Source organism: Pan paniscus, chromosome 8, assembly GCF_029289425.2.
Source record: "Pan paniscus chromosome 8, NHGRI_mPanPan1-v2.0_pri, whole genome shotgun sequence".
Lineage (NCBI taxonomy): Eukaryota > Metazoa > Chordata > Mammalia > Primates > Hominidae > Pan > Pan paniscus.
In genome coordinates, this window is record NC_073257.2 from 99,168,698 (window position 1) to 99,191,670 (window position 22,973).

Genomic DNA, 22,973 nt, shown 5'->3' on the forward strand with positions numbered 1-22,973 from the left:
CTTGTGATCTGCCCACCTCGGCCTCCCAAAGTTCTGGGATTACAGGCGTGAGCCATCGCGCCCGGCCCAAACTGAAAAATTCTAAGTAACAGATGTATTCCAGACCTTGTTGAATACCAACACAGTAGACAGTTTGCTATTATAACTTCTAGCAATAGAATGAAGAGATGCCAAAAATAAGGATTACCTAAGGGAGACTACTGACTAGAATTAGAAGAAGATGGGAGGCTTAACATTGGGAAACAACAGTGTTTAAAGGACAAACAGAATAAGGACTAGGAGCTGGGGCATGTCAGTGAGAGGGTAGGAAGGAGCCAGGAGGCCAGGGCGGGCTACCCATCCCCTCCATGCACCACTAGTGATTACCATGTCACTAATCCAACATATGCTTCACAGTCCTAGCTTTCAGAATGCTCTCCTTGAAATTTCTCGTCTGTTCCTTTTTTCTGAAGAACATGCATCCTGAATGTTGGATCATGAAAAGTCTTGAATGCTGTACTAGCTCTTCCTGGCTAGGCAGTGGGGAACCACTGTTTTTTAGTAAGTCACCTGAACTCATTAATGCTCTGATATATCACTCGCCTGAACTCATTAATGCTCTGATGAATGACTCATTAGCATTGTAAGAAATGGGTTGCAGGCGGGACAAGCACCTGTTGGGAGGGAAAGGAATGTGTAATGTAAAACAGTAGTAGTGGTGGGGCATGGGCACATTTAAGCAGCAGAGGGGTAGTTGGGGGCTGGTGGCAAGGAGTGGGAAGGGAGAGGCAAGATGACTTCAGATTTTAGTTTACTTGATTAGCAGCATAGCGTCAACAAATGAGTTGGGCGCTATGAAAGGAAAAGCAGGTTTGGACATTGCTGAGTTTGGGGAGCCAATGGAATATCCAGGTGGGAATTTCCATTAGGCAGTTGTAGGTAAAAGGTTCAAAAGCTGAGGAAAGGGTCTGGAATCTAAATCTGTAAGTAATCACTTGGAATTTATACATCCTTGGTTTTCTTTCCTATTATCTCTAAATTATTTCACTGTTGTTAATACATGTTTATACCTCTGACACTGTATGCTGATTAGATCCTGCCTTAGAGATAGCTCCCTTCCCCTCTTCCTCTTTACAGCTCACACGTTTTGCTCTACCTACAATTGTTTCTACCTGTTGGTATGTTTAGTTCTACCTGATTCTACTCTATCCGTCTTAGATATACAGCTCTCTCTTTCCAGTTGGAAAATGTTCCCTACCTCCAAAGTCTTTCACTTTTAACTTATGTGGAAGATAATTATAGTGCTATTTAGGGAAAAATAAGTGTGTTAAGAATGCCTTATATTCAGATATATTTATAGTAGAAGGGACCAGTGCATACTGAATATTATTACTCTCCTAGGCACTATGGCTTTGAAACCACTACTTTGCCTTTTGGTCCTAAAAAAAATTATTTTTAATGTATCAGAAATATACATGATAACATTTTCCTTATGTAAATAAAAACTATTAAACCTTTTTTATATAGAGCAGTGGACTTCCATACTGCTATCATTTGAATATAAAGAAGCAATTTTGTTAATTTACCTAGATTTAGATTTTAGATTTGCTGTTTTGTCATTTCGTGCCTTTAGGCAGGTTATTTAACCTATTTGATCTCTACTTGCTTGGTATATGGGAGGCATGCATAATATTTTGTTGTGACTAGTAGGTTAACCACATTGTGAAGGAATTTATGGCATGATCAGAATGTTTTTTCTCTCTCTAGATGTTGTTATTCATGAGGACCAATGGATTGGTGAGACAGTACTACAATCAACATTTAGCAGTCAGTTATTAAATCTTGGGAGTTATTCATCTATTCAGCCTGAAGAATGTAAGGCACATTTTAAATGAAGTAATGTATTAGTGTTTAAAGTATAAAAACATACTAGGAAAGATTAGGGTTAAAATGGTTCTTTTACAAAATGTTTTCTAAACAGTTGGAGAGTATTGGTTTCTTTTCATTAGTAAGAATGAAAATAGAATTTTAAGAAATGAACTTGTACATTGTAAATCACATTTATTTTAAGAAGTATTGGGTCTCATGTTTCGTTTTCTTAGGCCATCAGTATAGTGGTGGTTCTTCACCTTTTAGGGAGTCAGAGACCTCTTTGAGAATCTATAGACCATTTCTCCAGAAAACTGGACTTATGTAGATAGGCACAAAATTTTGCTTATAATTCTAAAGCATTCCATGGACCTCTGAAGTTCTTCTGTGGAACTTCTGAGCCTCTGATTAAGAATCCTTGAGGTAATAAAAATGTATTGGTCTCGTATTCAGACAGCTGTGGTTTGAATCCTTTCTCCTGTCTACCACTGCTAAGAAAAGCTATCTTTCTTCTTTAATGTCCAGTTTTCTCTTCTTTAAAAGAAGCTGTTTAATGAGGAAACTAGCAGCTATCTCCTCCTCTAGGAAATAAAATAACATAAAAAAAAGAAAGAAAACAAAGTAAGGGAAACAGTATAAACTTGTGGTTATGGTCACTGGACTCAGATAGACCAGGATTTGAATACTGGCCCTCTTACTTCCAGTCTTTGTCTTTAGGCAATTTATTTCACTTCACTATACTTTTGTCTCCTTTTCTGTGAAATGGAGATAAAAATACATATATACCTTATAGGGTTGTTATGAAGATTAAGTGAGAAAATGAATATAAGATGTTGAACCTGCACGTAATGTAGTAGTAACATAGTAATATTAGAGGGAGAAATAATAAGCTAGCAAAATATATTTGATAAAATGCTGAAATATCATACAAGAAAATAGCTAGAGAAATATACTGATTATACAAGAAGATAACTGGAATAATAGGAAAGTTATAGGATATATATATGGAAGATAGAGCATGGAATTCCAATCTTTGAATTCTTAAAGAAAGGCAGAGCAAGTAGAAGGGACGAGCAACAATTAGAATAACAAGAACTGTGTTTGGAATGGGCAAGGTTTCATTATATACTAGGGTGGCCCATCAGCAGAAAACCAACTCTGACATATTTCATAGACAACTAAAATAGAGTTCTTCATCTATCCAATATATATTTATTATGTGTTGACATTGTTTCAGGCACTGTGTTTACTGTACACTGGGGGTACAATGGTGCCTGTCCTCCTGGAGCTTATGTTCTCATGTGGAAGACAGACCAAAAAAAATGAGTGAAACAGACATATAAGTAAAATATTTGCAGGTGATAATGAGTGCTATGAAAGAAACTAACAAAGGGTTAAGATACAGAATGCCGTGGTTCTAGTTGAGAAGGATTGATCATGGAGTAGAATCAGGGTTAGGAAGTTGTTACAATAGCTGCAGTTGAGAGATAATGGGAGGCCAGTGGAGCTAAAGAGCTGAGATATATTTGTAAATAGAGTTAATAGGATTTTCTGATGATGTGGGTCTGGGGATCAGGGAAGAGGGACAATCTACTGCTACTGGATTACTGGTTTAAGTAACTAGGTAGCCTTTATTGGGAAAGACTGAGAGGGAACTGGTTTGTGGGGAAAAGGGCTATGTTTCAAGGCATGTTAAGTTTTAGATATCTTTGAGATATTCAAGTGGAGATGTCATGTAAGAACTGGAAACAAAGTTCAGGACTCAGAAGACAGGTTTAAAATTAAGAGGCAAATTTTAGAGTTATTAGCATACAGATAATATTTCAAATTTAAAAGTTTTTAAAATAATAAATATTATCTGTATAATTATAGAATCACAGGGGATTGCAAAAATAATTCATAAAGTCCCATGAACTCTTCTTCTAGCTTCTCCCAATGGTGATATCTTATATAACTTTAGTACAATATCAACAACAGGAAATCAACATTTGTATAATACTGTTAACTAGTAATATACTAGGATACTTTCCCTTTCAGTATCAATAAATATAGTATCAGCCTGGCACAGTGGCTTATGCCTGTAATCCCAGCACTCTGGGTGGCTGAGGCAGGAGGATTACTTGGGCCCAGGAGCTCGACACCAGCCTGGATGATATGGTGAAACCTCATCTCTACTAAAAATATGGAAAAATTAGCCAGGTGTAGTGGTGCACACCTGTAGTTACAGCTACTGGGGAGGCTTAAGTGGGAAAGAAAGTTGAGGCTGCAGTGAGCCATGATTGTACCACAGCACTTCAGCCTGGGTGACCAGAGTCAGACCTTGTCTCAAAAAAAATTTTTTTCTTAAATAAATAAATATAGCATCAATACAGCATTATAATATGATTAATACTCTATCAATAAAATAGATACTTAGTCCTAATGCCAATGTCTTATTTAATAGAAAAGCACTCGAGGCATTGTCATTAAAACCAGGAAAAAGATAAGGATGTCCACTATCTCTGCAACTATTCATCTTATACTAGAATTATCAGCTAATGCACTTAGACAAGAAGAGGCATCTGGTCTGGTGTGGTGGCTCACGCCTGTAATCCCAGCACTTTGGGAGGCCAAGGTGGGCGGATCACTTGAGGCCAGGAGTTTGGGACCAGCCTGGCCAACATAGCAAAACCCTGTCTGTACTAAAAAGATGAAAAATTAGCCAGGTGTGGTGGTGCATGCCTGTGGTCCCAGCTACTCAGGAGGCTGAGGCATGAGAATTGCCTGAACCTGGGAGGTGGAGGTTGCAGTGAGCACCACTACACTGCACTGCAGCCTGAGCGACAGAGCGAGATTCGGTCTCCAAAAAAAAAAAGAAAGAAGAGGCATTTGAATGGATAAAGAAGAATGAAAATTATCTCTATTTACAAATGCTCTGATAACATACCTGAAAACTCCAGGGAATCAAAGTTAAAACAAATTTAAATAATAAGATAATTCAGTGATATAACAGGATGCAAAATTAGTGTTAAAAAATATCATTAGGCTGAGTGCAGTGGTTTGCGTCTGTAATTCTAGCCCTTTGGGAGATGAAAGTGGGTGGACAGCTTGAGCCCAGGAATTCAAGACCAGCCTGGGCTACAAAAAAGAAAAAGAAAAAGAAAAAAAAGCTGGGTGTGGTGGCACACACCTGTGGTCCCAGCTGTTTGGGAGGCTGAGGTAAAAGGATTGCTTGAGCCCAGGCTGGGGGATGCGGTTGCAGTGAGCTGTGATTGCACCACTGTACTCCAGCCTGGGCAACAGAGCAAGGCCCTGTCTCAAAAAAAAAAAAAAAAAAAATAGTAATTAGACTTAATATACACAAATAATAAACAGAGGGCATAATGATAGTGAAAAACTCATTTACTATAGTAATAAAGAAGATAGTTCAAAATACAGTTAACAAGAAATATGCAAAGCCTATATGAGGAAAAAATTTAAACACTCCAGAAAGAAATGAAGACATGAATAAATGGAAAGACATTCCCTGTTCTTGGATAGGATGACTCAACATTATAATGATGTCAGTTCTTCCTAAGTTAATATGTAAATTCAATGTAGTTCCAATGAAAATATATATGTTATGGCATATAAAAGTTGATACTAAAGCTCATATGGGAAAACAGACATGCAAGAATAGCTAGGAAAAGACTGACAAAGGAAAACTACAGAGGAGGGGAACTAGCTTTACCAGATGTTAAAACATACTATAAAGCCTCTGTAATTAAAACAGTGAAGTACTGATGCATGAATAGACAAGTAGACCAGTGGAACAGAGTAAGAAGATTAGAATTAGACCCACCTACATATAGCAATTTAATATATGACAAAGATAGTATCTGGAATCAGTGAGATAAAAGCTAACTTCTTAATAAATGGTGCTGAGACAACTGGGTAGCCATTTGGAAAAAAGGGAAAATTGGACACATATCTCACAACAAACAGTAATAAACACCATATGGATTAATAGTCTAAATGTAAAAAATAAAATCATGCAACAACAAGAAAGAAACCTGAATGAATCCTTTGTAATCTTGGTGTAGGGAAAGGCTTTTTCTTAATATTACTCAGAATCCAGGGGCAGTAGAAGATAAACTGATACATTTTACTATAGAAAAATAAATTTTGCATAACCAAAACACTATAAACAAAGTCAAAAGACAACTGACAAACTTGGAGAAAATATTTGTAACATACAACAAAAGGCTAATATCCCTAATATATAAAGAACTTTTAAACCTTGAGTGACAAAGGCTGGGTGTGGTTGTTCACACTGGTAATCATAGCATTTTGGAAAGCTGAGGTGGGAGAATCACTTGAGCTCAGGAGTTTGAGTCCAGCCTGGGCAACATAGTGAGACCCTGTCTCTACAAAAAGTCAAAAAATCAGCCCGGTGTGGTGGTGCATGCCTATGGTCCCAGCTACGTAGGAGGCTGAGGCAGGAGGATTGTTTGAGCCCAGGAGGTCGAGGCTGCAGTGAGCTGTATTCATGCCACTGCACTGTAGCCTGGCAAAAGGGAAAATGTGAAAAAGAGATGAACAGTCAGTTTTCAAAAAAGATATAAAAATGGCTATCAAATATAACTTATTAGAGAAATTCAAATTAAAACTACATGGAGATACCATTTCTCACCTATCAGATTGGCAAAATTTAAAAAAAAGCACATTCTGTTGGCGCAACTGTGAGGTAATGTGCCCTCTTATACATTGGTGGTAGGAATGCAAATTGCTACAACTCTTGTGAAGGGATATTTGGCAATATCTAACAAAATTACATATGTACTTAGCTTTCAACCTAGCAATCCCACTTCTAGGAATCTACCCTGAAGCTACACCTCCAACAATATGAAAATACATATCACAAGGTTATTCATTGCAGTATTGTTTATAATTGCAAAATATATAGGAGAATGATTCACTAAGTTATGGTACATTCACATAGTGGAACACTATGTACTATGCGGCTGTACAAAAAGAATGAAAAAGATCTCTATGAACTGATATGGAGTGATTCCCAGGACATACTGTTATGTGAAAACATAAACCCCCCAAAACTGTATGTAGTATGCTGTCCTTCCTGTACGAAGGAATGGAGGTATAAGAAAATACCTCGGTTTATTTGTGGAAAGAAAATGCAGGAAGGATAAACCAGAAACTAAAGAGATTGGTCACCTACAGGGGGCACGTAGGAGAGGGGTGGAAGAAAGTGGGGAATGGGAACAGGATAGCAGGGGTCAGGAGGAAGTGACACTAACAAATGAATGTAATATTGTTACAAATGAACCTAATATTGTTACAAATGAACCTAATATTGTTACAAATGAATAAAATAACTACACAGAAGGGGGTGGGGAAGAAAAGACAAACCTAAGTAGCTGTGGAAAAGAGTATATTGACTGGATTCTATAAGGCTAATGACAGAAAGGACTGTACATAAATGCTGCAATCTAGTTAGAAATATGTTTCTCAAAGGGGAATGGCTTAGCAATAACCTTATGTACATACTAGAATGAACAAATGAGTACATAGATTGTAGATAAGGAAAGCTGGATTTCTCACTGTTGGAGAAAGAAATTATAAACAAGGGAAGGTTAAAACGAACCAGAGGTATTGTTATAAACTGAGGATTTTTAATATAGATAAATGGATACAGAAATATAGGCATGTGTATATGGGTGGGATACTACACATACATAAACATCTCCTAGTTCTGTCCATTGAGCGAGCACAGCACAGATGCAGTTACTCCCCAGTAATAATGAGCATACCTGGTGCCCAGATCTTCATCTGTAAACATTTTCTTTTCTTTTCTTTTCTTTTTTTTTTGAGATGGACTCTTGTTCTGTCACCCAGGCTGGAGTGCAGTGGCGTGATCTTAGCTCACTGCAACCTCTGCCTCCTGGGTTCGAGCAATTCTCCTGCTTCAGCCTCCCAAGTAGCTGGGACTACAGGTACGTGCCACCACGCCCAGATAATTTTTGTATTTTTAGTAGAGATGGGGTTTCACCATGTTGGCCAGGCTGGTCTTGAACTCCTAACCTCAGGTGATCTGCCCACTTTGGCCTCCCAAAGTGCTGAGATTGCAGGTGTGAGCCTCTCTTTTTTTTTGAGACAGGGTCTGGCTCTGTTGCCCAGTCTAGAGTACAGTGGTGCGATCTCGGCTTACTCCAACTTCTGCCTCCTGGGCTCAAGCCAGCCTCCCACTTCAGCCTTCCAAGTAGCCGGTACCATAGCTGTGCACTACCACGCCTGGCTAATTTTTGTATTTCTTGTAGAGACTGGATTTCACCATGTTGCTCTGGCTGGTCTCGGACTCCTGGGCTTCAGCAGTCCACCCATCTTGGCCTCCCAAAATGCTGGGATTACAGGTGTGAGCCATTGTGCTTGGCCAACATAGTTCTCTAATGAAAGGAACCAGCTCTGCTAAAAGTGGTTGATTACAGGACTGGGTCAGGGCAAATTCAGGACAAGCCTGGAAGTCTAGTGGTGCCAGACAAGACATGTTGAAATAATGCAAGAGCCAACCTGAAGGAATACCTACTGGCTAAAGCTGAAGCAATTTGAGTAAGAAAATAATGATAGTATTGGATTAGAACCCATAGATTAAAATCTTTACAAATCCTTACTGACATAAAGATATATTTATTTCATTAACTAACCAGAGGGGAAGAGAGAGCTCTTCCTTCCAATGGAATTCCAATTAATAAATCTGAGAGAAAAGAAAAAAAAAATAGAGAATTACTGGCCATGCTCAGTGGTTCATGCCTATAATCCCAGCACTTTGGGAGGCTGAGGCAGGTGGATGGCTTGAGCCCAGGAGTTCGAGACCAGCCTGGGCAACATGGCAAAACCCCGTCTCTACAAAAAATAGAAAAATTAACCAGGTTTGGAGGTGTGTCCCTATAGTCCCAGCTATTCGGGAGGCCGAGGTGGGAGGATTGATTGATCCCAGGAGGTTGAGGCTGCAGTGAGCCGTGATCATGCCACTGCACTTCAGCCCGGGCAACAGAGTGAGACTCTGTCTCAAGAAAAAAAAAAAAATACAAAACACAAAAATAGAGAATTACCATCAGGCAGAGATCACAATAATAAATACTGCACCGACACAAATGCACTGATAGATGCTAAAATTAGTAGGTGAAAGTTTGAGGAGAGAGAGCATTGCATAGTCTCAAAGTATCTCCGCAAGATACCAGCTTACTAGAGGGAAAATAATAAATTTATAAGAAAACTCTTCAGACACCAAGTTAACTGGGGGATTGGGATAAATATCACCAGTAATAAGATGTATGGTATCATAAATTCTTTGATATTATCCATTGAGAAGGATCCACCATATTTTTTGTGGAATTGCCAAAAATGCATAACTTCATTCCAATCATAAAACACTGGAGAAACCCAAAGGGAAGGACGTTCTACTAAATAATTGATCAGGATTCTTCATAAGTGTCAAGGTAATGAAAAAGAAAAGACTGAGAAACTCTTATAGACTAGAGGAGACCAAAGAGAAATAACAACTAAATGTGAGGCGGGATCTTGGATGAAATTCTACATAGAGAAAGGATATTAATAGGAGAATTGATAAAATTTAAATAACATCTACATTTTAATTAACAATATTTACTTAACGTTAGTTTCCTGTTTAAGATAATTTATAATATGTGAGATGCCCACATTAGTCGACATAGTGGGGAATATAAGGTAACTCTGTACTATTTTTGCAACTTTTTTGTAAGTCTTACGTTAGTTCAAAACAGAGTTTTTAAAAAAGCTGTATACGATCATCTCAATAGGTACAAAGAAAGCTTTTGATAAAATTCAACACCTGTTCATTAGGAATAGAATAAAATTTTCCTTAACTTCATAAAGAGTGTCTTTAGAAAACCCAGAACAATTATCATCCTAATTGGAAAAATAGTAGAAGCATTCCTTTTAAAATTCAGGAATATTACTAGGATACTACTATTACTACTTTTCTTCAACACCGTATTAGAGTTATTAACCAGTGCAATAAATATGGAAAAATAGATACGTAAAGATTGGAAAGGTAGAAATAAAACTGCCATTATTATAGATGGTTTACATACCTTTTCCCTCTGAAAACTACAAACAAATTATTAGAAATAATGTGAAAATTTAGCAAAGTAGCTGGATATAAGATTAACATACAAAAGTCAATCACATTTCTAGAGTAGAGCGACTAACAATAACGAAGCTGCCATTGATAATAATATTATTTTGTACTAATAGTAATAAATGTAACAAAGTATGTGCAAGACCTAAAAAAGGAAAAAATTTTTAAATGAAGAAAAACTAACAAAGAATGAAATAAACATATACTTTATTCATTGATTGGAAGATTTAACATTGTGAAGATTTCAGTTCTTTTCAAGTTGATTTGTAAATTCAGTGCATGTTCAATAAAAATCCTCGTAAGATTTCAAGGGCTCAGTGGCTCATGCCTGTAATGCCAGCACTTTGGGAGGCCAAGGTAGGAGGATCTCTTGAGGCAAAGAGTTCAAGACCAATAAGATTTTCATGTAATTTGATAAGATTATATGATATTTATGTAGAAGAGTAAGTGGTTGAAAACAGCAGGGCATTTTAAGAAGAAAAGCAGGGAAGAATAATTTGCCCTATCAGCTATCAAGACTTAGTATGAACCTATAGTAACTGAGATGGTGTGGTTTTGCCCAGTTGAAGTCAGTTAAATTTTAATTTTGAGATTTCTGTAAAAGATACAAGTTTAGTCTTTTATTATGTATATTTGAAGGTGTTACATTTTGGAAAGTGTGTGTGTGTGTGTGTGTGTGTGTGTATGAATGATAGCTAAATGGCTTCTAAGTAAAATTCAGCATATCTTGTATATGTTGATAGAATAGAAGGGGAAGGAATGTTTTGAAATAATGAAAATAACATGGTATGCAAATGCTTTGCAAGAGATTTGGGAAATGTAGATATCTCTGGTTTTAAGGATGATCTAGATTCAAGTAATAGTTCAGTAATTTCATAAAACTCTTATGACAAAATTCTGGATGGAGAATATTCTATGAATCCCCTAGAGAGTTTCAGGTTTTTGTAGAATGATGTGAAAAATCTTGAACTAATTAGATAATCTTTAGAAGTTACTGCACAATCTTTGTTTTTACACATACACAGGAATTTATGGTGCTTTATTTTTTACAGGTTAGTAGCTAAATAAAGTATATTCTAAAGTTTTTTATTAATGTAGGGAAATGGCTACCAGTGGACATTTTGAGAATATTGCAGTTGTTTTTCTTCTGAAAGAGTAAACCAATTTGGTCACTCATTTTACCAATTTGGTTTTGATTTTGCAAGTGGTTACAACTCATGAGAGGATTCTTATTTCTGATCAATATATTGTGTTTTTGGAAAGGACTTCTGGGAAATAATTATGATGAAGCCCTCGAGCAATTGCAACAAAACCAAAAATTGAAAAGTGGGACCTAATAATACTTTTTTAAAATTTATTTTTTAGAGACAGGATCTCACTCTGTTACCCAGGCTGGAGTGCAGTGGTCTGATCATGGCTCACTGCAGCCTCAATCTCCCAGGCTCAAGAGATTCTTCTACCTCAGCCTCCTGAGTAGCTGGGACTACAGGTGCATGCCCCCATGCCCAGCTAATTTTTGTATTTTTTGTAGAGACCAGGTTTTGTCATGTTGCCCAAGCTGGCCTTGAATTCCTGAGCTCAAGCGATCCTCTTGTCTTAGCCTCCCAAAGTGCTGGAATTACATGTGTGAGCCACCACTCCCAGCCCCAGAACAACTATTATTAAAAAGTCAAAAAATGACAGATGTTGGTAGGCTGTGTAGAAAAGGAAATGCTTATACACTGTTGGTGGGAATGTAAATTAGTTCAGCCGCTGTTGAAAACAGTTTGGGGTTTTCTCAAAGAAGTTAAAACTGAACTATGATTTGACCCAGCAGTCCCATTACTAGGTATATATCCAAAAGAAAACAAATTGTTCTACCAAAAAGGCATAAGCACTTGAATATTCATTGTAGCACTATTCACAGTAGCAAAGTCATGCAATCAACCTAGGTGGCCATCAGTGGAGGATTGAATAAAGAAAATGTGGTACATATACACCATGGAATTCTACGCAGCCATAAAAAGGAATGAAATCAGGATGGTGCAGTGGCTCATGCCTGTAATTCCCACACTTTGACAGGCTGAGGCAGGCAGATTGCTTGAGTCCAGGAGTTTGAGACCAGCCTGGGCAAGGTGGCAAAACCCTGTCTCTACAAAAAATACAAAAAAATTAGCTAGGTGTGGTGGTGCACACCTGTGGCCCCAGCTATTTGGGAGGTTGAAGTGGGAGGATCACCTGAGCCCAGGAGGTGGAGTTTACAGTGAGCTGAGATTGTGCCACTGCATTCCAGCCTGGGCAACAGAGTGACACCTTGTCTCAAATAAATAAATAAATAAATAAATAAATAAATAAATAAATAAATAAATTGCGGCAACACAGATGCAGTTGGAGGCAATTATCCTAAGTGAATTGAGGGAGGAACAGGAAACCAAATAACATGTATTCTCACTTATAAGTGGGAGCTAAACACTGGCTACTCATGGACATAGAGGTGGCAGCAATACACACTGGGGACTACTAGAGGGAGAGGGTTGAAAAACTACCTGTTGGGTACTGTGCTCAGTACCTGGGTGACAGGATCACTTGTACCCCAAAGTTCAGTATCACGCAGTATTCCCAGGTAACAGACCTGCACATGTACACCCGAATCTAAAGTAAAAGTTGAAAAGACTTCTGTTCTTTCATCTTTATAGTGAGGTGTTACATGTTTTACAAACCTAGTTCTGATAATGTGACAGGAATATAAATTTATCTTGAATATTATTAAATATATAAGTCAAAGATCAACACAATGTTTCCATGAGGTAGACTTTTTTTGGAATCTAAATAACCATGTGTTTCCATGTAAATTTTTATGAATCAGGGACAAATATATAATTTGATGTTAGAGATGTTTTTGTTCCCCAAAAGCTCTATCTTGTTCATGAAAAACGAAGCCCAGAGAAGTTATATACAAGTTCACAGAGCTTATTATTGACAAAACCAGAATTTGAATACAACTCTTCTGATTCCAGATTTGCTGGAAATACTGTGAAAGAAGAACTCAGTCTGGTAGTATTACGTGTGGTTTTAATTTTTTCTTTGTAACTTTAGTTTGAATTTTATGTGTGTGTGAGCATCTGCATTTACTTTTAAAAACTTTTATTGTAAAAGCCTTCAAACATATACAAAAGTAGAGAATACAAAGCATAGTGAACTTAAGTACCTATTAGCCAGCTTATTAAAACATGGTCAGTCTTGTTTCACCTGTTACATCCCTTTTCTTTTACTGTCTAAAGGAAGGAAAGAAGAAACACAAATCAGTTTATGGAGTCTGCTTTCTAAAAAGTACTTAAGTGTTTATTGCCATTATCTTATTTTGGTCAGCAATCAATCACATACTCAAGCATACTTCTCTTACCTTCAGAGAAATTAAAACTTAATCAGCAAAACTCATCAGCCTGTACCTTTAAAATATATGCATGTTATTGTACAGAAACTATACCTTAATAAAAAGTGAGAAAAAAAAATGAGACAGGAAAGAGAAAAACATTTAAAGGACATAGTAACTGAAGAATTAAATAACCAATCCAACACTTGAAAAATATTACAATGTAGCACATGCTCAAAAGCTCTCTGAGCTCAGGGAAGAAATCAGCACTGTGAATCTATAGTGGTAATCATTCTATGTGGTATTGGGTAGGACAAGAAGACAGCCTTGCAGCTGGAAATTGGTGAGGACGGAGGCCTCGCTGTGGAAAGAGTAAGGCACACTCAGGGAGAGAACCAGTGAGGTGGCTCTGAGCCTGTTTCAGAAGGGGCTTGAGGAAGAACGGCAGAGGCTAGGATAGTTGGGAAAGCAGGATCAAATCAGACTCCAGGGATTGGGGAACCAATTGGCTGTTACAGGGTGGTGGAGTCAAAAAAGAACAGAAATTTTGTGTTTGGTTAATTGATAGAAAATGATATTGTTAACAAAGTAAAGAAGTATGGGAACAGCACAAGTTTTTTGGGGATAGTAAATAATTCCATTTCCATTGATTAAAAATATCAAGTTTATTTTTACATCTAAACTGATTCAAGACTTAGCTATTGTACATGTTTTAGAGAAAACAAAACTATATTTTATATCTAATCATACTTTACAACATAAAATACAGTTCTAAAAAATATTATTTGTCAAGAAAAATATAATGTTGCCATCTTTTGTCTGTCTGTATGTTTTTTTTTCCTTAGATTCCAGTGTAGTTAGTGATGTTGTACTTCAAGACTTACTGGCATATGTGTCCTCAAAACATTCCTACCTCAGAGATCTTCCTCCGAGGCAGCCTCAGAGGGTGAACAGTATAGACTTTGTAGAATTGGAGCACCTTCAACCTGATGTATTAGTCCACGCAGTACTAAGAGTTGTTGATTTCACTATACTGACAGGTAAACATTTTGACTGCCTCCTTAATTTTAGATTATGAAAAAATTAAGATACAAGACCATCTTAGTGTACCATTTGGTTATCACTATATATGTATCATCAGCTATTAAAGTATGGTATCACGTGTGATAGAGTAATGCCAACTAAGATACTCATTTTCCTTTTCCAGAGGCAGTATACAGTTATAGAGGACAGAAGCAGAAAAAAGTTATGTTAACAGTGGAACAGGCCCAAGGTCAACATTATGCGCTTGTATTATGGGGTCCTGGAGCAGCCTGGTACCCTCAACTTCAAAGGAAAAAAGGTAAATACACCAAAAAGCATTTAACCTATTTATATTTCGGTAAATGATTAATGTTTATGAGCCCAAGATGGAGAAAATCTTAAGAGACGAGACAGCTTTTGAAATACAAGTGATCATGATTGAATATTCTTCTGCAAATTTCTTCTGTTAAAATTTTGTACCTCTTGTAGCAATTCATTTATCTAATAAGTCTTAATTAATGGTGGTGAAATAAAGGCTTAAATTTATTCCCAGATATACTACTTTACCCTTTTAGTGAAGATCTTACCTCCTTCAAATAATGTTCTTTAAACATTTAATTCTGGAGAAGCTTCTACAATTTTTTTTCAGCCAGAGTACTCTGATAAATAAATGCTATGGTTATAAGGCAGATGTCAAGGGAGTTACCTTAACTCTTTCAAGTCACAATTAATGTTCAATAAATTACTGTTTCATATTTTTATTATAGTTGTTTTAAAAGCATGCACTGTTAGCCATCCCTAGAATGTTCAGTGTTAAAATATGACCCATGATTACATTTTTCTTTAAAGCATAAATTATTTCTGGTATATTGAATTAAATGGAATTGATGTTTCATTAAAATACTATAGTGTCTTCCCTTTGCTATTGTGAGATCCTTTAGTTGTAACAAAGACAGTTTCATTTGTGGCTTATGAGTTATTTTTCCCTGCTAAATTAATTTAGAGATTGATTCAGTATATTATTATTTTTTACCTGAAAGAGTTAATGTCTCTCCAAACTTCTGCCTTCCAAATAGTTATTTGTAGATAGGATCTATCACATTGTCTCTCTTAATCATTAATAGCTATGACTAGGATTTGAGATAAGTCTAACTTTGGACTTTTATGTTAAGATCAAACAGGGACAGATGTTTGTTTGGTTGAGCAAGCTGACAAACATGTATCAGTGATAGACTAACTATGATCATTGACCACCATAGCCTGGCTGAGAACATGAGTCTAGTGCATGCTACACAAGAATGTAGGTCACAGGTATAGTGGAGCTGTAACAAAGCAGATTGCTCCATGTTTAATGTGAATATTCTTTTAAAATTAATAGTTTTTTGGTTAATAGAAGAGAAATTACAGTTGTCTCTAGGTGATTCTATGGTGTTTAGGTTAGTATTGAAAACATATGAATCCAGGAATTAAGATGTTGTTGTTCTTTGTACATTCATTCATCCAGCCCCCCTTATTTATAACCATCATTTTAAAGTTTTAACATATACTTCAATACCTCACATCAGTCTTTTTAAGATAAAAATCCCAATTTTGAAGGATTACTTAAGTAATTCTATTTTCCTGATTTTACTTTTCTTTTCAAGAGACCAACCCCATTTCCAAATTCCCAGCAAAGAGAATCTGATTGCCCAGAGTAAATTTGATTCAAAAAACTGTGATCAGGAAGACAGGGTCACACAATACAAATATGAGAGCTTGAGCTTATTTCAGTGGATGGGAAAACAGTTAAGGGAATCATTTGTGATCTGGGTGAATACATAAAGATATTCACTACCAAAAATGTGTATGTTCATTAGCTTAGAAAGATATATGTAATGTATTATTTAGTTTAAAAAGTAGATTATAGGCCAGGTGTGGTGGCTCACTCCTGTTAACCCAGTACCTTGGGAGGCTGAGGTGGGTGGATTGCTTGAGCCCAGGAGTTCAAGTTCTCATCTTAAAAAAAATAAAAAATAAAAAAAAATTGGATTGTAAAACTTCACGTATAGAAAATATATTATGTTATCATATAATAAATATTTTTATGTTTATATAAGTTAATAGATAAAAATTTTCAAGAAAACCCTTTATATATAATAGTATCTCATTTTAATAAAAATGTATCTATAAGTACATATGTGCCTTTGAAAACCTGGAAATATGCATGTATAGCAAAATGCTAGCAGTGGTTATTTCTGTATGGTAGTATATGTGCTTTAATTTTTTCTTTATACCTTTAGTTTGAATTTCATATGTGTGTGAGCATCTGCATTTACTTTTAAAAACTTTTATTATAAAAGCCTTCAAGCATATATAAAAGTAGAGAGAATACTAAGCATAAGGCACTTTTTTTTTTTTTTGAGACAGAGTTTCATTCTTGTCACCCAGGCTGGAATGTAGTGGCATGATCTCTGCTCACTGCAACCTCCTCAAGTTATTCTCCTGCCTCAGCCTCCCAAGTAACTGGAATTACAGGCATGTGCCATCATGCCCAGCTTATTTTTGTATTTTTAGTAGAGACGAGGTTTCACCATGTTGGCCAGGCTGTTCTCGAACTCCTGATCTCAGGTGATTCACCCGCCTCAGCCTCCCAAAGTGCTGGGATTATAGGCATGAGCCAGCCACCGCACCCGGCCAGCATAATGAACTTAGGTACCTATTAGCCAGCTTATTAAAACATGGTCAGTCTTGTTTCACCTGTTACCTCCCTTGTCTTTACTGTTTAAATATTTCACAATAAATATATTTTATTTTATAATTAAAAATAAAATTAAAACCTTATGCTTTTTAAAATAAAAGAATAGTTAATGTTTGGAAAATCTAGCTAACAATGTGAGAAAAAATAGAATTAAATTTATACTTTATGTTTGTGCCAATATAAATTTCAGATACATTAGAGATTCAAATACAAAAATAATGAAACAATGAATAGTAGAAGAAAATATAGGCAAAATTATTTGTAATGCAAAGGTTGGTAGGGTAAATAAAATCCAGGAACAAAAACTATTATACATAAAAACCACCATGTACAAAATTGAAAGGCAACCAAAAAAAACAGAAAAAAAATTACATTGTCAGAAAATAATGCAGTAAGCAAAAGACACATATCTATAGAGATAAATGGGGAAAGGATATGAGTAGGCAAGTCCCCAAAGAAGAAATAAAAATGGCCAATAAATATATGGGAAAAATTGTTCTTACAAGTAATTGAAAACACACAAAGTAATGATGATAGATGATTTTTCTTTTAAGAAATTGATAGAGAAGATATGGGAAAACAGCTATTGTCATCAGCTATTGGAAATGCAAACTGGCAGAACCTTTCTTGAGGATAACTGACAATTAATATGAACAAATTGAGGGTACTTTTAGCCCAATAATTTTAGCTATAGGAACTTATCATAACTATGTATAAAGATGTAGCTGAAAATGGGTTTATCATGGTATCATGTATAATTGTGAAAAATAAAAAACAACCAGAGTCCCTCAAAATAGAGGTTTGCTGTAATAATTTTTAAGATTTTGGTGTATCTGGACAATGGCATATTATGTAATATTTAAAAGCAATGTAGAATAATACATACATATAAAACTATATTTGACTTATTAAGTCAATCCCAATAAATAAAATCCCAAACAACTGGTTGTCCGCTAAAATGTTAACTGCTTATTTAGGGTGTTGAGATTATGGCTGCTATATGTTTATTTACTTGGCTTCTCTTAGCTTACTTTTCTAATCAGGTATTTTGTAATAAGACAAGAAAGCTATTTTAGTGATTGGTTTCAAGCAGTAACTTGGAATATATGCTTTAGTTCTAGCTAGTGATGCTCTGTCTTTACAGATTTACTGAGATGTTTGATGATTTTCCACCAAAAAAAAAAAAAAAAAAAAATCTCTAGTGAAAGAAACTAAGGAGATGAGCAGGTGTAGTAAATTAGATTTATGGCCTGAAGTGAGAAACTAAAAAGACAGCTGATGTTATCAGAAAAATTAGTGCTAAGAAACCCTCTTTTGTTTTATTATAGTTTTGAAGTTGAATTTACTAATACAGAATATGATAATACAGATAAGTTGAATTTACTAATAGAGAATATAACAGTAACAAGGTCTGTGTTATTGTGGCTTTAAGTATTAGAATTGTGGCCGGGGTGGTGGCTCCCGCCTGTAATCCCAGCACTTTGGGAAACCGAGGCAGGCGGATCACGAGGTCAGGAGATCAAGACCATCCTGGCTAACACAGTGAAACCCCGTCTCTACTAAAAATGCAAAAAAAATTAGCCGGGCGTGGTGGGGGGCGCCTGTAGTCCCAGCTACTCCGGAGGCTGAGGCAGGAGAATGGCTAGAAGCTGGGACGTGGAGCTTGCAGTGAGCCGAGATTGCGCCACTGCGCTCCAGCCTGGGCAACAGAGCGAGACTCCGTCTCAAAAAAAAAAAAAAAAATTGTTACTGAGAGTTAAAAATAAGTACTATTGTGTCTAAATGCTTTTTGTTCTAGAAAAGTTAACTAACTATTGAAATATGAGTGAAATATTAGACTTGGGTTCATTTCAGTGTCCTTTCTTTAACAAAACAAAACAAAACTTTGCCTATAGATAGATACATGAGAATTTTCTTTACAGAAAGCAGTTGGTTATTATCAATGATGACCGTTCAGGAGGGCAAGGAATTTTTAGAAAATATTTTATTAAAATTATCTCTGGTGGCCCGGCGCGGAGGCTTATGCCTGTAATCCCAGCACTGTGGGAGGCCGAGGTGGGCGGATCATGAGGTCAGGAGTTCAAGACCAGCCTGACCAACATGGTGAAACCCTGTCTCTACTAAAAATACAAAAATTAGCCGGGAGTGGTGGCACGCACCTGTAATCCCAGCTACTCAGGAGGCCGAGGCAGGAGAATCACTTGAACCTGGGAGGTGGAGGTTTCAGTGAGCCGAGATCACATCACTGCTCTCCAGCCTGGGCAACAGAGTGAGACTCTGTCTTGGAAAAAAAAAAATAAAATAATAATAATCTCTAGCATGCTTCTGTTGTCTTAATGCACCATTCATATTTTGTCTCTGTTTACCCAAATTCTTTAGTGATAAAAGATTAGTATTCAACTGACTTAGATCAATCTATTTAATCTGATACTAAGCCTAGATTTTTTTCCTTTTTGGTGACTTTTGTTTTTACTGTTTTTGTTTAAGGTTATATTTGGGAATTTAAATATCTTTTTGTTCAGTGCAATTACACACTAGAAAACCTAGAATTGCATACAACGCCTTGGTCATCCTGTGAGTGCTTGTTTGATGATGATATAAGGGCAATTACATTTAAAGCAAAATTTCAAAAAACTGCACCCTCCTTTGTGAAGATATCAGACTTAGCAACCCACCTAGAGGATAAGTGTTCAGGTAAGATCTTTATATACATAAATTCTGCTATTTTTATTTCTTTTGAAACAAGGTCTTGCTCTGTTGTTCAGGCTGGAATACAGTGGTGTGAACACAGCTCACTGCAGTCTCCACCTCCCAGGTTTAAGTGATTCTCCCTGTTCAGCCTTTCGCGTAGCTGAGGAGGGAAGGGAAGGCTAGTGCATACCATCAGTGCATGCCACCACACCCAGCTATTTATTTATTTATTATTTTGGCAGAGACAGAGTCTCCCTATGTTGCCCAGTCTGGTTTCAAACTCCTGGACTCAAGTGATCCTCTTGCCTTGGACTCCCAAAGTGCTGGAATTACAGGCATGAGCCACCACACCCAGCCCACTGCTAGTTTTAATATAAGCAAAAAGGCTACCACTTGTGGTAAAAATGTATAATTCTATATAAAAGTGAAATATAAATCTTTGCAAATATCTGAACTAGATTCCAGTAGTTTTAGGAACTATGTGCCAGGAACCAGGGACAAAGAGCAAATACCTATTTTTTATTATATGACAAGTGGGAGCAGAAATTCAGTTCCTTACTTTATCTTGGCCAAACGCCAGATTAAAATGTTACTAGTTGGGTTAATTCACATATATGTATAAATATGTTTTCCAATATATGATTGAAGGTTAGCATTGTTATATCATAAAACTATGCTAAGGAGAATACAGGCAGAAAACAAAGACAATACCTCTCAAAAAACCCAACTTTTAATTGAATACAGAGATTTCATTCTCAAAGAAGAACTCCTTATTCCTAGTTCTACACTGAAACATTTACTAATACCAGCAGATAGTTTAAATTAATAATATTTCTGGAAGGTAAACACAGATGATAGAAAATTTATAAGCTTTTATACTATAAAAATTTCATACTATTTTCAAAAATGGAAGTTGCCTATGGTCATAAAAGACTCTAGATTTATACTAACTGGTAAAATCTTGGTAATGTTATAGCATCATGTAAGTTCCTAAGCCAGTTTTATATTTATGTGCCCCTCCCGTGCTCTGCTTCTCCAACTTCACAGACATATAGAGGTGGTCACCACAGGAAGGAATGCCAGACACAGTTGAGGGGCTACATTACTTTGCAGAGACGTTTAGTTTGGTGCCATGGAGAAGTCAACTCTGTTATTTACTGCTTACACAAAACAGTTATCTGCTGGGATTGAAATCTAGAATTAGGTTTAAAAATAAAAATAAATAACATCATGGACAACAACAAAATAGGAGGCCACCACGCTGATGATGAAAGATTCTGAGGCTATAGCCCCACTTGTTTGAGGACGCAGCCAGGAATTGTGCATGTTCTTGGAAGTCCTGGAGGTGTGCTCCTCATTAGCAAGCCATGCCAAAACTGTGCCATTAAAATCAGTCCTTCAGAGGCTTTGTTCACAGAGGCCTGTTTAGCCTTTTTCATTCTCTTTATGTTCAGCTATGAGGGCTGAATTCATAGTTTCTGTCATAGTGTATGTGTTTTTAAGACAAAAATGGGGAGAGAATATGAAAACACAAGCAACTTTTCCCTAACCTATTTTATAGTTAAACAAAAGGAGAAAGAGAGATCAGCATGGGAGCATTTCCTAGAAGGGTCTGCTTGCTCAACAAAAGCCAGAGGGGGATGAGGCTAGGCCTGAGTCCTTGTAAAGAAATGAAGATGCTTACCCAGTACCTCATCTTACCGCCAGCAGAATTTCAGTGCTCAGCCGGAGTGACCCCCTTGAAAGCAAAGTCCACATTCAGCATGACCTTTTAATTCTTTTCAAGAGTTGTGTAAATTTACAAAATGATAGGATTATGTGAACATTCTTTTAAAATTATTGAATTATTAAGAATTTTTTAGGCTGGGCAGGGTGGCTCATGCCTATAATTCCAGCACTTTGGGAGGCCGAGGTGGGTGGATCATTTGAGGTCAGGAGATTGAGACCAGCCTGGCCAACGTGGTGAAACCCTGCCTCTACTAAAAATACAAAAATTAGCCAGGCATGATGTCAGGTGCCTGTAGTCCCAGCTACTTGGGAGGCTGAGGCAGGAAAATTGCTTGAACGCAGGAGGCAGAGGTTGCAGTGAGCCGAGATTGCACCACTGCACTGCAGACTGGGTAACAGAGCAATACTCTGTCTCAAAAAAAAAGACTTTTTGAGTGGAGGGAGGAGAGCAAGGGTTTAAAAACTAACTGTTGGGTACTCTGCCTACTACAGGAGACTCTACTTGGGTGATGATATGCCCATGTAACAAACCTGCACATCTACCCTCTGAATCTAAAATAAAAATCGAAATTTTTTTTTTTACATAATTTTTTAGGCCAGACACATTGGCTCAAGCCTGTAATCCCGGCATTCTGGGAGGCCAAGAAGAGTGGATCACTTGAGCCCAGGAGTTGGAGACCAGCCTGGTCAACATAGCAAATCCCCATCTCCACAAAAAAATACAAAAATTAGCCAGGTGTGGTGGTGTGTGCCTGTAGTCCCAGCTACTCAGGAAGCTGAGGTGGGAGGATCACTTGTGCTCAGGGAGGTTGAGACTGCAGTGAGTCAAGATTGCACCACTGCACTCTAGCCTGGACGACAGAGTGAGACTGTCTCAAAACAAACAAAAAAAATAATAATAATTTTGTAGTGATTTGACATGTCTTTGGAAAGATGTGGTATTGAATCTTCTACAGTTTGTTACATATTCGATCGCTACACACTCCTGCTAACTCATGTAGGGATATGTGACACAATTGGAAGAGATGATGAAACCATCTTTGGGCATTGAAAGACTAAAGCAAATGAAGTTAAGAACAGAAGACTCATCATTAACTGGACTCTGAAAGAGATAACCAGAAAACAGTAGGAGACTAGAGTGATTAGTTCTTGACGTGGAGTGTTCTTACTTCTAAGTGGATGAAGAAGAACAAATTTGAAGGCTTAAGGCTTAAAGAAGCCTTTAAATTGACTATGGAAAAAGGGAGAATAATGCTCAGGAAAACTCATAGACCTCACCAGTACACAGTAAGACGAAAGTAAATTAGGAAAAAATAATGTCTGGGAGATAGTAGATATTCAGTATTTGTTTACTGGTGAATGGATGAGCCATTAGCAGTGAATTATGAATATGCTTGAGGTTTCTTGTGAGTCACCTGAGAAACGATTAATGAGAACTTTTT

At 36.8% G+C, this 22,973-nt stretch overlaps 1 protein-coding gene across 8 annotated transcripts in view; it reads left to right on the forward strand.

Moving 5' to 3' along the window:
- Positions 1–22,973, forward strand: part of SHLD2 (shieldin complex subunit 2) — a 96,114-nt gene that overhangs the window by 60,953 nt on the left and 12,188 nt on the right. For 6 of the 8 annotated variants that reach the window (XM_055093101.2, XM_055093105.2, XM_055093102.2 and 3 more), the window contains 4 exons: positions 1,747–1,854; positions 14,198–14,392; positions 14,560–14,694; positions 19,600–19,806. In XM_055093101.2, the coding sequence (XP_054949076.1) occupies positions 1,747–1,854; positions 14,198–14,392; positions 14,560–14,694; positions 19,600–19,806 (645 nt within the window). The remainder of the gene's footprint in view (positions 1–1,746; positions 1,855–14,197; positions 14,393–14,559; positions 14,695–19,599; positions 19,807–22,973) is intronic. The other 2 variants (XM_055093104.2, XM_055093106.2) reach the window with 1 other exon arrangement.